Source organism: Apteryx rowi, unplaced genomic scaffold (assembly GCF_003343035.1).
Source record: "Apteryx rowi isolate R43461 unplaced genomic scaffold, aptRow1 scaffold_12, whole genome shotgun sequence".
Taxonomy (NCBI): Eukaryota; Metazoa; Chordata; class Aves; order Apterygiformes; family Apterygidae; genus Apteryx; species Apteryx rowi.
Window position 1 is genome coordinate 1,352,068 of NW_020447419.1, and position 14,594 is coordinate 1,366,661.

The 14,594-nt window shown below is 49.8% G+C and overlaps 1 protein-coding gene across 1 annotated transcript; it reads left to right on the forward strand.

Annotated features, from left to right (window-relative positions):
* The first annotated feature begins 953 nt into the window (after window positions 1-953).
* On the forward strand, window positions 954-13,716 carry MREG (melanoregulin). The gene is made up of 6 exons (XM_026087938.1): window positions 954-1,099; window positions 1,411-1,570; window positions 3,251-3,355; window positions 10,131-10,221; window positions 11,427-11,590; window positions 11,968-13,716. The coding sequence occupies exons 1-6, from the start codon at window positions 954-956 to the stop codon at window positions 12,097-12,099; spliced, it is 798 nt and encodes a 265-aa protein (XP_025943723.1). The 3' UTR covers window positions 12,100-13,716.
* Window positions 13,717-14,594: the final 878 nt, after the last annotated feature.

Consider the following 14,594-nt stretch of genomic DNA (forward strand, 5'->3'; position numbering starts at 1 on the left):
TTCTGCAGGAATGCTGATGTGATTTTTCTGTTTTATCTGTATGCTGGAGCTCTTCTTAGCATCTTTTGTAATGGATGTACTAGCACAGATAAACCGCCCACAGTGTTATCTGAGGTTTCACTGGATAGAGCTCGTACCAAAACAAAGGGTTTTGGAAAGCAAATACAATAAATATTGGTGTGTTCGAACAAGAACTGAGCAGGAATTACCATAGGATGGTTGATGATACTATTATGTAAGTCCTGAAGTATTTCTCAGGTCGTGGTGTTTCTCTTGAACGTCTGGACATCCTGATTAGAAACGTGTAAGTGTTATGAAAGTACTGTGCTAAAAGTTATCCCAGAAGAATTAAATAACCTATTTAAAAAAAAAAGAAAAAAAAAGGAAAAAAGGAAGAAAAAACCCAGCCCAGCAGTAAGATACAGCCATAAAACAGAACTGCCATCAGTGCACAGAGAAGCTCCTTGCCTTGGTGGGGAACAGCCTTTTCGGAAGATGATGCCCTGCTTTGCTAACCATTAAGCAAGTAAATGCAGGAGTTCACAAGCAGGCTGAGGATGTTTCCCTCCCCAGGATAAAGCCAGGGCCTGAGTAGGTGGGATGTGGACCCAGAATTCCCGGACTTTTTGGCAGTGCTTGGCTGAAAGTCCTCTCTGCCTGTTGCCCTGCTCCCCACGCTGCTCAGTTGCGTTGGCCACACCTCTCAGGTGGGGAGCCGCTGGGATGGGGTTTCCCGTGTGCAGATTTGCTGTTTGATTCAGCAGGGCTTGGGCTGCTGGGGAGAAAACAGAGGCACAGAATCACTGAGGTTGGAGGGACCTCTGGAGATCATCTCGCCCCACCCCCTGCTCAAGCAGGGTCGCCTAGAGCTGGCTGCCCAGGACCACATCCGGTTGGGTTTTGGTTATCTCCAAGGATGGAGACTCCACAACCTCTCTGGGCAACCTGCTCCAATGTTCAACCACCCTCCCAGTGACAAAGTGTTTTCTGGTGTTCAGGTGGAATTGCCTGTGTCCTCTTCCTTTGTCCGCAATAAAATACTGTTCATCTGCAATGACTTTGAGAAGAAGATGGGTAGAAGTGCTTCTTTGGCCAAGAGGCAAGGGAGATGCTCTGCACGCGTCTGCCCTTCTGCGCACAAAATCTCCGCGTGGACAAATCTTCCTGGTGGGATCTTGGCATGACTGCAAGGGCGGAAAGAAAACGCCCTCCTCAACACTGTACCCTTCCCCAGAAAGCTGTGGGGATTTTCTGGTCTAAGTTATTATAACTGTGTCTACGTTAGCTCAGAGAGGGTGAGGTGGACGCTTTCAAAGGGGTGCGGGAGGTGGGAAGGTAAAGGAAGCCAGGCGATGGGAGGGCGCCGTCCACCGGCAGGCCCTGCCTCACGTTTGCCCTCCCTCTCCGCAGCAACAACAACCCGTACRCCTCCTTCGGGGCCACGCTGGCACGGGACGAGGAGCAGAACCTGTGGAGCACCCCCCACGACGTGACCCACACCGAGGCGGACGACGACCGCATACTCTACAACATGATCGTGGTGAGGAACCAGCTGGACACGGACTCGGAGGTAAGGAGGGAGCTGCCATAGAAAATACGGGATAAAACAGAGTGAGAAAAGACTTATTTTCGATAGGCAAACACTAGCTCCAATGTAATCATGAGCTCCTTCAACCATCTGCCAAGCCCCTGTAGAGACCCGGGGCTCCTGGGCAGTCAGTCCCTGGGAGCAGACTGAAGCAAAACCCCCAAATGCAGATAGTGTGGACAGCAGGTCCTGCTAGCTGCTATTCCACTCTACAGATTTTCTCCTATTGCTGGTGCAGATAYGGCCCTAGCCAGAGTCTGTTCCCTGAAAAGCCAGGACTTCTGCAGCGTCGAGGTCGGGAGACCCCTCCTGAGCCGGGACGGGAGATGCCGCGCGCGCGGCCGACAAAACGCGCGCTGGGATCGCCCGACAAAGCGCAGCGCCCTCAGCCAAACCCGCGCACGACCACGTTTCGCGCGTCGTCCTTAGCCGGCTCCGCTCCTCCGCTTTCACGGGCTGCAGTTTTGTCCCGCGTGTCTCCGGTTGGGCCTTCTGCTTTCGCCTCGCCCGCGGTTGCCCCCGTCCCGCCGCTCTAATGACGCGTCAAGTCAAATACTGCTCTAATTGCTTACGGGGTAGTTATCGAGGGCAGGGAACCGGCGCAGCTCCTGGCGCAGCAGGGAACATCGCTGCTGGGATATAAGGGGGGGCGTCGCGGGCCTGACTGCCTCCTGTAAAGCCCGGCTGCGCAAGGGAGATTCCCGCGGCCTGGCGGATTAGGAACAGACTAAGGAAAATAGCGACGCGTTTCCCCCATTCCCAAATGTCTTCCGTAAAACCCGGAGGCTTCGCATTTAATGTCAGCAGCATCTGAAAGCCGTCCCGTTTTATCCAAAAGGCTAAGACCGAAAATCTCTCCCCCCGTGAGAGAGTCGCCCTTAAACAAAAGCTCAGTTTTCACTAGGAGGCTTAAACTCCGGAGGCATGGTTGAGATAAAGCTCGGGTTCGGGGCGCCGTCGAAGCCAGCGCGAGGGAAGCGTGCGTGATGCCGCCGCGTTGCTCCTCAGGGCAGCCCTTTGGCTCCACGTGGGGCTCGTTATGCGCTCGACCTGCGGAACCCGTAAAAGCGACGGTTATTCGTAAAAATAGCTTCCTCCCCGCAAACAAACRCGAGGGCAGAGGGCCTGTCTCTCCGTGCGACGCAGTTGCTAACTTTGGAGGAAGCCAGCCCGGGGTACGCTCGTGGGAACGGCTTTCCTGCTGAAGCACCGCTGCGAGCGAAGGGGGGGAGGCGACTTCCCGCCACGCGGCGTGGGTTACAGAACTGCGATTTATAACTGCCGGAAAATCTGACGTTCCGCGTTCGGCCCCCCAGGTGCAGAGATCRGCTCTTACTCCAGGGAGCATTTTAAAACTAGGCCAAACTGCTTCRTCTAATGAGAGATCAGCCCTGAGAGAGAGAAAAAGTCCAATTGCAAAACAGCTCCGGTGAAAGCTGTGATGGGCTTTGGGGAGCTGCTCGGTTCCCGTGCCCTGGCAGAGCGGACACAACCCTGGGGAGAGCGTGCAGAAGAGGGGATGCCCCCGCGCCGGGCGTGGAGGAGGATCGGATTGTTATTTATTCGGTACATACATCTTACAAAACCTTAGGTCGTTTTTATTCTTGCTTAAAATAATACGGAAGGGAAAACTAGTCCCTGTATTTCCGGACCTTGACTCAGCACAGAAATGTCAGCGGGCCGTGCCCTTATTATATGCTTCGCCGTTCCACCCCGTTATCATCGCGCTTTCCCAGGACGGGATTTTGGAAGGACGACAAAGAGCAGGTAATCCTCTGTCATGTGTCTGGTGTCTGTGTGACCCCACCTTCGCCTCAATCCGGCACTGTGCTTTCCTTAATCTGGCTAACCCACTTCTGCGTTCCTGTATGGGTTTTTTTTTTAATTATTATTAAGGTAGTGGAGACAAGGTGCTGCAAGCCAGGATAGGAGAAGTGGTGGGTCAGGATGCAGTGGTGACTATGTCCAGATTTTGGGGGAAAAATACAGAGCCCTCTCCCCACCAGGTACTGCAGCAGAATAACCGATGTCTAGTCATACCTTTTTGGCAGTGATGCCAGTAATTTTGAATAACAGCACTGATGAATTGATGACAAAATATGCTTTCCTCCGCCACGCTCTTCCTTGTAATATGAGTGAGGTCTTACAGTTTGATTGCTGGAAACAACCTGGTTCCTTCACGCGATGCTAGGAGGTAACCTGTAATCATATTTGGAGGAGTCTGTTCACGCCTGCTTGCCTGCAAAGGCTTTTTCGGGCAGGTCTTTAGATCAAGATGGCCCATTTTGCTGAAAGAGCTGCCGTAGCTCATCTATAAGTTACAGGCTTGATGCCGGAGTGGCTGCGGGAGGCTCCTCGGCTTGTGCAAGGCTGGATGTCAGCCGGGTTGGCCCGGGGACAGCTCTCTCTGGGCCTGGGGATCTGTGGCTCTTCCCTGGCAGATGTTTTCTGCGGATAACGCAGGCCTGGGCTGTGGACCACTGTCAACGAAGCGAGCTGAGCTGTGCCCGCGAAGGGTCGGGCGCTGTCAGCAGGAGGTCTGGCAATGTGTGCGGACAGAGCAGCTCGCCTGTGGTCACTCCAACCAGTACGGGAAAATGATGTGGTTTGCCAGAGATCATGCAGCGAGAGCAGGGAATACCTCCAGGAGCACAGCCTGACGTCCTCTGCATCACCCACAAAACGCTTCTTCCCCGTCTGCTGCTGCTTGCGATATTTCACTGCTTCCCTCCTGTCCTTTTTGGTAGAAGAAGGAGCAGGTAATGAGCCAGAACCCAACTCCTTGGCCCCACACTGAATCCATGCAGAGGGTTTCTTTCCCCCGGCCCCTCTGCATTGCCCTGCTCCTGGAAGCTTGGCAGCTCCAGCTCAAGCTCGGGGTGACAGCAGCTTGCACAAGGCTGGCCGGGGTTGCTCCACTTGCTTCTCGCTGAACCAGGGCAGCGAGCTCTTCAAGGCAGGGACCAGTGACTTCTTGGGTGCGCCCRTTTCCCACCCACTTGCTCATCCTGCTTGATGCTATTTGCTTGGAGTGACTGCTAATAGCGACGCTGGGCTTTGAGGAGCCAGCCGGAGCACCCTGTGATTGCAAAAGMCACTGTGCAATAGGCATGAAAGATGAGGGTCACTGGAGCCTCCTAAAACTGGGGACGTTCAGTCTAAGACGGGCAAGACAAATCTCCATCTGGAGGTGCCCAGCTCTGTTGCTGGGTCCTGCAGTGGCTCAGATGAGACGCTGAGCTTGCAGAGGCCTCCAGGTAGGTGGGTTATGCCTGGAGGCCAATGGGTCCACGCAAGGAGACTGGCAAATGGCACAGCTCTTGCCGGGGCTGTGCTCCTGAGGAGTCACAGAAAAGAGCTGGGTGTGAACAGACTGAGGAGTAAATGCACCAGAGGCACATACAAGGCAGAAACGGCAGCTGTGACAGACCTCATCAGCATGAGAGATGGGGCAGAAGAGAAGAGAGCTGAGAAACGTGAACAGACATGCAGGCACATGGGGAGGACGAAATTTGGAGCGGCAGTCCTAGGCGAGGACTGAACAACTCACAACCTCGTGCTTTTCTCTGCCGTCGGGCGATGAGTGCAATGTGCTTGGATGCACCTTAAGAAGAAAAAGTACAAGGAAGAGAGGAGTATGGGGAGAGAGAACCAGAAAAGCTGTAGCTGAAGGGCTGGCTTAAGGACGCTGGTAAAACTGATGCAGCCTTTGGAGATCAAAGCAGTGCTCCAAGCTCTTAAAGGCTTGGGTCAATATTTCGAATATGGAAAAAAACTGTTTTTCCTGCAGGATGGCTCCTGCCCTGCAGCGCTGTCAAACCTGTTGGTGGTGTAAGGTAAAACTCCCCAATCTTCTGGAGGGAACGGAGGAGCTCGAGGAAAACAAGCTGTTCTTTGAGATGCTGCACAGATACAGTCAAGATGCTGCTTCAGCATGTACTCTGCTAGTGGGGAGGAAAGTGTTTCATGGAGGAAACTATTTACGGGGGACTATTACAGCGCCAGCAAACCTCGAATGTTAACATCTCTGCTAGGGGCTGGGCTAACAGAATTGTGTTACCCATCCCATAACAGGCTGACGGGGCCTATTTTCATATTTTCTCATGTTCTCCTAGGGGTGTTTTTTTTAAACACATTACAGAGAAGCTCAGTATTGCAACATGGCCATGCGGAGGCATACAGAGGTGATGGGATTTGCCCAGGGTTGTGGGCAAATCAGAGAGGCTGAGCTGTGCTGGGTCTCCCAAAGTCTTGGGCAAATAAATAAACCACCGATCCACCAAGCCCCAGACCTCCAAAGGTCTGCAAAAAAATATTTGTGAACTGCTGAAAACCTCTCTTGAAACTGAATCGAATTCAATTGGTGGTGCTGAGCTGAGGTGTGGGAATAAGGTTCAACATATGAACCTGGATCTAGAGTTTGTATTTGCTCGGCTACTTCAAATTGGGCCAGTCCCTGAGGCCAGATGAGGAGCACCCCTGGATGTGAAGTGGTACCAATCTAGATTGATATTTTGCAGTCTGTCCCCAATAACTGTGTTTTGACCTGATTTCCTAAATAACTCTTGAACAGAACAATGATACAAATTACTTTCAAAGGAATAAAGGAAATGGCTTTGGTAGAGGATTACTTTGGCAACACAAAGAAAACTACCTCCTAATTAGGAAATTTCCATATGAGCAGGGAGGAAAAATTGGAGAGTGCTTGCCTGTTCTCTTTGGCACGTTCTTTCCCAGCTTGCAGTTCTGTGCCAGCCTGGCTTATATTTAATGCTGAGGATTTCTTCACTTTTGGCATTTGCAGACTTAGCATATGCACCAGTGAGTCCAGGGAAGTTTTCCAGGTAAATATCTTCTCTGGAAGACCGTAGAACTAAAGTAAAGTGCCAGATAATGCACCAGGTGCAGGTAATGCAGGGGTATGTGCAAGTTGGCTGAAATTCATTTGGTTCATACAAGAGCTACTGGTCCATGATTTGGGAGCAAACCTGGATGGCGCTGAACTACTGCTGGGGACGCGGGCGTCAGTTCAGCACTTTCTGGCCTTGTAGGAACTTGCTGTCACCTAGGGATAGACGTTGACGCTCTTTCCCCGAGTTTTTCAAAGCTTCATTACTGCATGTGTGATTTGGCTGGGTCTCTTCTTCCTCTGCTGTGTCAAGGGTACTTTTGACTCCTGCACAGAGGTTTTTCTCAAGAACGCACTGGTACATGTTGTGCCCTGGTGTTTAGGTTTATAAGGGCAAGACTGGTTGCAGAAAACGTCCGTGATGGTGGCCGCGCACGAGGAGCCTTGCCTGTCCCAAAGACCTTGCATCGAACGAGGCAGGAGAGGAGGTGGAGAGGCCCCTTACGGAGCAGGGGCGAGCACTGGGTCCAGCACCGAGTCCCGGCATGTGCCCTCTGCCCGGCAGCGAGCGTGGAGCGAACTCCAGCCCTGTGATCCTCCTCTGCTGTTAAAGGAAGATCTTCTTTAGAGTAATTTGGAGGATAGGAAGATGCTCTTTATTCCTCATTAGCGCAATGTGAAGGATGACCCCTGCCCACGGCATTTAGGGTGTCCCACCCTGGAAAACTTGGTGGCTTCTGAGGCTGCTGGAGAACATGGCATGTCCCTTCCTAGAAACTGGCCTGTCTTTGCCCAGAGTTCATGACAATGTCTCTGGTTGCTTCTCAGTGACTGGCACGACGTACAGCCTCCTTCTCCTGGCTTTCTCTGGTCCAGAACCACATTCAGGAGAAAGGAGGATGAGGGCTTCCTTCCGGGGTGCCATGAGCATCCTCCCCACTGCCTCGGTGTGCTAAGTCAGCACCATAAACCCTCACTGGAATCAGAACGGACGTGTCGATCGTGTCCATCAAAGCGCTGGTTTATCTGCACAGCAGGTCGGAGACACAGCTCATTTTCCCACCAGCGTGCCTGAACTGGTTTGCTCTCCTTTCTGCTTAAGGCTGTGGGGTCACGAGGAGGCTGAGACGTTTCCAAGGGAGCCCTGCCAAAAGTTGAAAACTTTCACGGCTGGGGGAAACTTCTCACAAAGCTTTCTTTAATTAAAAAAAAGAAAAAAAATCTTTTTCATGCAGAGGACTTCACTCTGTAACCACGAGTCTGTGTCACAAGAGAAGAGGCTTGTTACTGCCTCCTTCCTTTTCCTGGTTAAGGACTGAAACGGCGTTTTGATCCATGGCGCTAGCGGTCAGGTGCCCTCACGTGCAAACAGTAAAGCCACTTGCAAGTACCGACATGGTCAGGGGAGCAGCTCGCCACTGATCAGTGACACTAGCCCACAGCACTAAGCTGGAAAGGAAGGGGTTTGCTGTCCCCAGGCTGGGCGGAGGAGCAGCTCGGAGCAAGCCGCTGCACGCTGGTCCCAAATGCCCCCGTGCCTGACCTAAATTCACGAGCATCTTAACCCCGCTGATGGCTTTCTTTCAAATCGTAATCTCAGAGGAGCTGCTGTAGCTATCGCTGAACAACCAGAAAACAGGCTAGTCATTTAAATCTCCGCAGTCTTGACACGTTGGCTGTGTTCAAGAGCAGCACTAAAATCTCCAGCTCTTTACCACATCAGAAGGTGGGGAGGTTAGGGGGCAAATCGCATTCAGGTGCCCTGAGCTAAGGCCTTTACTGAAATCAGTTGCTTAGAATCCAGATGGTGATCTGCAGGAGGCTTAGGCAGGCCCCTGGATTTACAATGTTTCTCATAAATGTGGGAATATACATAAATGCATACGTTGGGGTTGCAGCCTAAATCCCTTTGGGATGCTGGTGGTACAGATCTCATGCAGGACCCCGGCTGCTGCCTGAGAGAGCAGGTTTTAATTGATTAATACTGTTCAGTGATGTACTCCACAGAACCAAATGCACTACCTAACCTAGCCTAACATGACCAGCAGAAGCGCGCCGAGTTCCTTCCTTTAAAAAAAATCCCTCAAAATTAAGATTTTAGGCTCTTTGGGACAAAAATGTTGGAACTTGCAAATCCATTTACATTCTGATGTGTAACGCTGTAGGGGGCAGTGGTTGAATCATGATGGCCGATGGGTGCAATTGGTCACTAACAGGCAGCAGGATCATCCATCATCCCCAGGAGACAGTAGGGCTAAATGGGGCAAACAAACTCTCTGAGGCACCGCGTGTCAGGAGACCAGCTGCATTTCTAAAGCATAGCCTACATTCATGGGTATTCTTCACAGCTTGAACCSCACATGTCAGGTAGGAAAATCCCAGCGAGATGATACAGATTAACACCTATTTATTCTACAAGAATACATTTCTGTAATCTGCTGCTCAGAAATGAAATTCATTAAGATTGTAACATCACCCAAATAATTTCCATGTGCTAACAACCAGCACAACCTGCTCTCTGGACACTTCCATCGATGCATCTTTTTACATGTGTAAACTTATTAAACAAAACTAGGAAAAATGCTCCTGCTTTTATTCCAGAATACGTGTGTTCCTATAGGAACGTATACCTGTATAAACGGACATGTTTACTTGCATTGGTATAACTTTAATAAGTAACCTGAAAACCTTCCCCTTGAGACAGCATCCCATTTTGCACATAGAGAGCTTGAGGTCAAGCCCAAGTATACGTACTGTATAGTTAACTGTGGCATTAACTATGTGAACAGGCAATCACTAAGAATAGTTATTATGTCGAATGATTCCAACTCACACCTCAAATATCTAGTTGCACACCTCTTCTCTGCCACTTAAAGGCTGTACCCCAGCCTTTAAAAAAGGCAAGTTTTCTTGTTTTCAAGTGCTTTTGAAAACTTCTGTGTTCTAGTTAAATGCCTAACAGGGCTGAGCAGTTTGCAGAATCCACCATATGCCTGTCCCAGATATAGCAATAGCTTTTTTTCAAACTTCTAGTTCCTAAGGGCTAGCATCATGCCATTTTCACTGCAAGTGTATGCAAACAAGGTGTTGCAATAGTCAATAGAAGGTATTTATTAATATATGGTCTTGGTTTCTCAAGCTGCAAAGGTCAAATAAGGTGTCTTCATAACCTCAGTTTCTGATGCTAACTTGGATGTCAAGGTTTGTTTATCTCATACAAGCTTCGGACCAAAGGAGCAGGCCTGAAATTGAAGTGTACATTTGGAAGTTTACGTTGTCCTCTGGCTGAGGACAGCGTTATAATTTCCAGTAGAGAGCAGAGCTGCAGTGCTATATCCTCCCTGCCTCTGACCGAGGAGACCATTTTGGCCGGAAGCCATCAGCTAAATTCTGCAATCTGATTTCAAGGTAACTCAGAGTCTATGAAGCTACCACGTAGGTGACTTGTTTTGTATATGCCAGGAAGATGCAGAGAAGCTGTACCAAACATTAAGCTAAAATACTCTACATTGGTCAGTGTGCTTTTTTCCAGAGGTAATGGAAGTCTGGCCATTGACCTTCATGCTGATCCCTCAATGCCAACATTATCGGTTTAACTCTGGTTCCATTTCTAAAAGTCCAGATTCCTAGAAAAGCAACAGAGACCCCAATACATGCAGATGACTGAGTATCTGTTATCCCTTTGCTTTGCAGGAATGGCAAAAGCTCAACTACGATATTTATACCTTACGGCAAACCCGAAAAGAAGTGAGAGGCAGGTGGAAACACATTTTGGAAGATTTAGGTAAGCTAGCGGATAAAAAGATGCCTTTTTTGTGGAATGACAAAGGATGGGCACGTGTGGTGGTACCAAATGAGGGGTCCCGTGATTGCTGAGGATTCAGAGTTACGCAAAACCACACTGGCAGAGGAGAAAGGGAAGGGAAGATTGATACCTGGGAATTCACCCAGCGTTTTTATAAGCAAGATAAGCAGGGAGGAATGAATATTCCTTTCCGATCTGAACATAGATAGACCTCTTTCTTGCTTAGCTTGTGCCAGCAAATCTGAGACAACCCGCCCACTTTGTCTGCACCTAAGTAAATTAGATATATTCTCTCACCCGAAGAAATTGCTCAACAGGGGCCCTCCCAAGCCTGCTGTTTTCTATCCCGCAAGCAGGGAGCTCCAGCCATGGGCGCTGTGCGCTCCGCCAGGGAAAGGCAGTGGCCACATGGCCATGCGCGATGCCAGCCCATTGATCAAGTGGCTTGTGCGAGCGACGCTGCGGTGATGGATGGCGGCTAGCGAGAGGAGGATGTGTGACTCAAGCGTCCTTGCCTGACTTGGGGCTGCTTAAGGACATTACCTAGGAGCAGAAGTGATTTGTATCTCAGGCGCTCCTGCCCCGCCAGCTGCTCTGGGGTGTGGAGGGGAGGAACATTATAAATTTATAACTAGGGATTGGCATTCGTCTTTGTCAAGGTGCTCACGTTGCCTCTATGGGCCAAACATGGGACCGATGACCTGACATCCTTAAAGATCTGCTGATCACCCCCCAGCATTCTCCTCTCTCTTTCCTTACTGGGATACCCTTTCTGTGGGAAATGCTGACTGTTTCAGGTGCAATTATCCACACATTTATTACTGCAATAGGTTTTTTATCACTTTGACCAGAGACCTGCTGACAACATATAGCTCTAATCACTGGGATCCGCAGGACCCCCATGGAGGTACATCAGGAGCATGTAAGAGCTGAACTGGGAGGGTGTGTGGGGAGCGTTAGTATCCCTTCACTGAAAACTAGCAACAAACACGTTCTGAATTTTTTTAGGACTTTTTTCCCCCCACCACCAGTGAGCTCAGGCCTACACCAAGTTCAGACATGGGCTGCCTCAGGGAAACACTAGCTCACGTTGGCAAGGAGGGAAAGAAGCAGCACAAGGTGGAGGCAGAATAGGGAACATCAAAAGAGCGTGCAGGACTCAGGGATGACCATTTCTGCCCTAGGTTTCCAGAAGGAAGCAGACTCTCTGTTATCAGTGACAAAACTCAGCATTATCAGTGATTCTCAGAACATGGGCAAAGCCCGGGAGATCCTGCTAAAGCTCTCCGAAGAGACAAACATCTTCCCAACCAGCTGGGAGCTTTCTGAGCGGTACCTTTTCGTGGTGGTGAGTAACTCAGAGCATGCCTTCATCCCCACCTCTGCAAGCGAGGTTAAAGGAGGTAGGAGGAGGAGGTGAGCTGCATCACAGCAAGTTCCCATGCATGCTGGCCTCCACGCCAGACGTTGCACTTACAGCTCGCTTGTTGAGCTTTTTTGGAAACATGCGTGCTGTAGGGCCATCAGTCCAGCCCCCCAAGTTACTCTAGGCCTGTGCAATAGGGTCCTCTTGCAGCTGGGTGACTGAAGGGGGAAAAGATAAGGGCTAATGCCTGACTTTGCCCGAGAGCTGTTAGGAGAGCCACCTTGGAGGGAGGATGTTGAACAGGGAGATGCCACTCACCCAGGCAACACAGTGACTGTAAAACTCCTTTGCTTTGGTAGGATCGGCTTATAGCCCTCGATGCTGCAGATGAGTTCTTCAGGATGGCCAGTGTGGTGTATCCCAAGAGACCCAGTGGGGAAAGAGCGGACGACAGTCAGAAGGCAACGCAATGCATCTCTGCGATGCCCTGAGGAGATGGCCTTGCAAATGCAGCGTTGATGGCGGGTTTCCTTCCCTCCCAGCATCTGGCTCCTCTGCCAAGGGGTTAGCACAAGTAGCGCCGTTCCTTGTTTCCCTTCAGAGAAGYGAGCAGGCCAGCCAGAGCCGAGCGCGACCATCCCCAAGAGCGGAGTGGCGCAGAAAGGGGGTCCTGGCAGACACGACATGGAGGCGCTCCCAGTGGCAGGGAGCAAGAACTGGCGTAGTCCTGATGAGAGGCCACTAGCTGAACCGCTGACTAGGCAAGGGGAGACCCATGGCCAAAGCATTGCTACCAGTAGTTGTCCGAGCTGGCAGGTCTCTAGTTGCAAGCGCTGCACTGAGATCTGCATTTCCACCTTCCCCTGGTACCATTCCCCACCTTGACCTTCATAGCCAGGAGCACGCAGGGAGGAAGGAAGAATATACCTCACTCAACTACAATTTTGTGACATTTCTCTATGCACTGATCATCTTCCTTATCTCCGGCCAACCACAGCCCCTCCGGGGTGGAGGTGGTCCCAGCTCCCATTCTCCTGGCAGATTCGGAAAACAAGTTTGCAGCTGGGAGAAGAGTTAATGCCAGGCATCAAAAGCATTGCAGTGCTCTTAAAGTTGGGTGCCGTGCCCGTGTCGCTGGCAGCGCTGCACGGGAAGGGCAGAGAATAACCCTTAGGTATCAGGGGAGCTGTCAGGGGCAGAAATCGCAATGGAGCTCCTCTCCGGCCACCGGCACCCCAACACGAGCCAGGGAGCCCCTACGCTCCTTGCCAACGCCGAGGTGTTCACTATCTGAAGTTAGATTTTAGGAAGGGGGCAAGGTCAGGCCTGCTGGTAATTTGGCTCCTGTAATATCCTCAGATTGGACACCTGACACCTTAATTCATTTCTGAAAGTTTTAGTCTTAATTACATTAAAAAAAAAAAAACCACTAAAAAGCTACATGTACTGTCAAAGTACAGAGTCACTGCTGTAACTGAAGATTTTTAATGAACACCCTTTATATCTTGTTGGGTTTTTTTGTCTGCTAATGAGCAATAATTTCAAAACACTGGATTTGATAATTTAAAAGTAAGTGGAAGTTCATCACTGGTTAACACATTTGCTGCTAATTAGCCAGCTGAAAATGCTGGTTACACAGGACCTCCCAAAATAGCAATATAGAGCATTTATTTGTTTATACCTACAGTATTTGAAACACACACACACACATATATATATTTATAAATTGTTTGTTTGTCAGTCTTCCTGGAAAATGTTTTTGTCAACTCTGGACRTCAGTGAAAACCGAATTTAATAAACAAAACACATTATGAAAGCAAGGTGAAGGTTTCTTGCTCTCTCTATGACCCTGGCAAGGAATGGTTCAGTAGAAACGATCGCAGGCAGCACCATTTGTCTTGACTGCTGCTAGTAACAGGGTTGGGGGATTTGTAGAGCATGCACTTCTGCGACCTGTTTTACACGCGCTCGCGCAGCACGCCTGTTGACTTCTAAGACTAGGGTCATTTCCCAGCCTAAGATTGAAGTCCTCATAGAAGATGATGGGAATTGAATTGAATTTCAATAGGACTTGGAGTTAGGGCCAATTCCCATTGATTTTTTTAGTGGAAGTTCAGCTGCACCTCAGAAAACCTCCCATATTTTTATATAAAATAAACTTTAGTGCATGCCGGTTCTTGTCTAAATGTTATTTGAACAAACCGCTGCTGAACAGAGATCCTGGGGTCCTAGGAACACCATGCCGAACGACACAACACCACACAAAAGTCAACCCTTGTGGGGAAGCGTTATTAGAGCCTCAAAACGTCTGCAGTGCTAAGGACAGGGTGACGGCTTTCATTTTATAATGCCATATACTATGCAAAACCAGCCCGCGAGTTCCTAAATCTTGTGGGAGAGAAGAAGGGCTATGGCATGGTGCTCTTCCTTCCTGGGAGATCGCTGGGAAGCGATCTGTTCTAGCTTGCTCTCTTGCAGAATCACCCCCAATTTTAACTCCTGCCGATTAAAGCTATACTGTGAAACTGGTTACTTCCGACGTCAACAAAACACATTTTGTTCTAATTTAGTAGGAACAATAATTAGGATCTCTGAAAAAGTTGTGCTACATAAGCATCAGGTCAGCTTCAGAGCAGAGCGTGCTCGCTTCTGGGCGTCAGAGGCGAGTAGCCAGGCTCGTGGGACTGTGCATCAAATTACGTACTGATCACGTTACTTGAATAGGAAAAAGTCCTCTAGTACCTACACTTAGCTAAAACTGGTCAGAGGGGGAACCTGCAAATACTGCAAAATAGCCTTTGGGTAAGCATAAGGATGTAGGACTTCTAAACTTGCAACTTGCAAAATTACGGAAACCAGCAGAAAGTGTTTCCATACAGGTCCAAGCTCAAGTTTGCCATTCTGGTAATCTCAGTAGGAAACACCCTGTCCTATGTGCATCTGAGGTGGGAGACTCTGATGCACTGAATTTCAGTTACCAAAACCA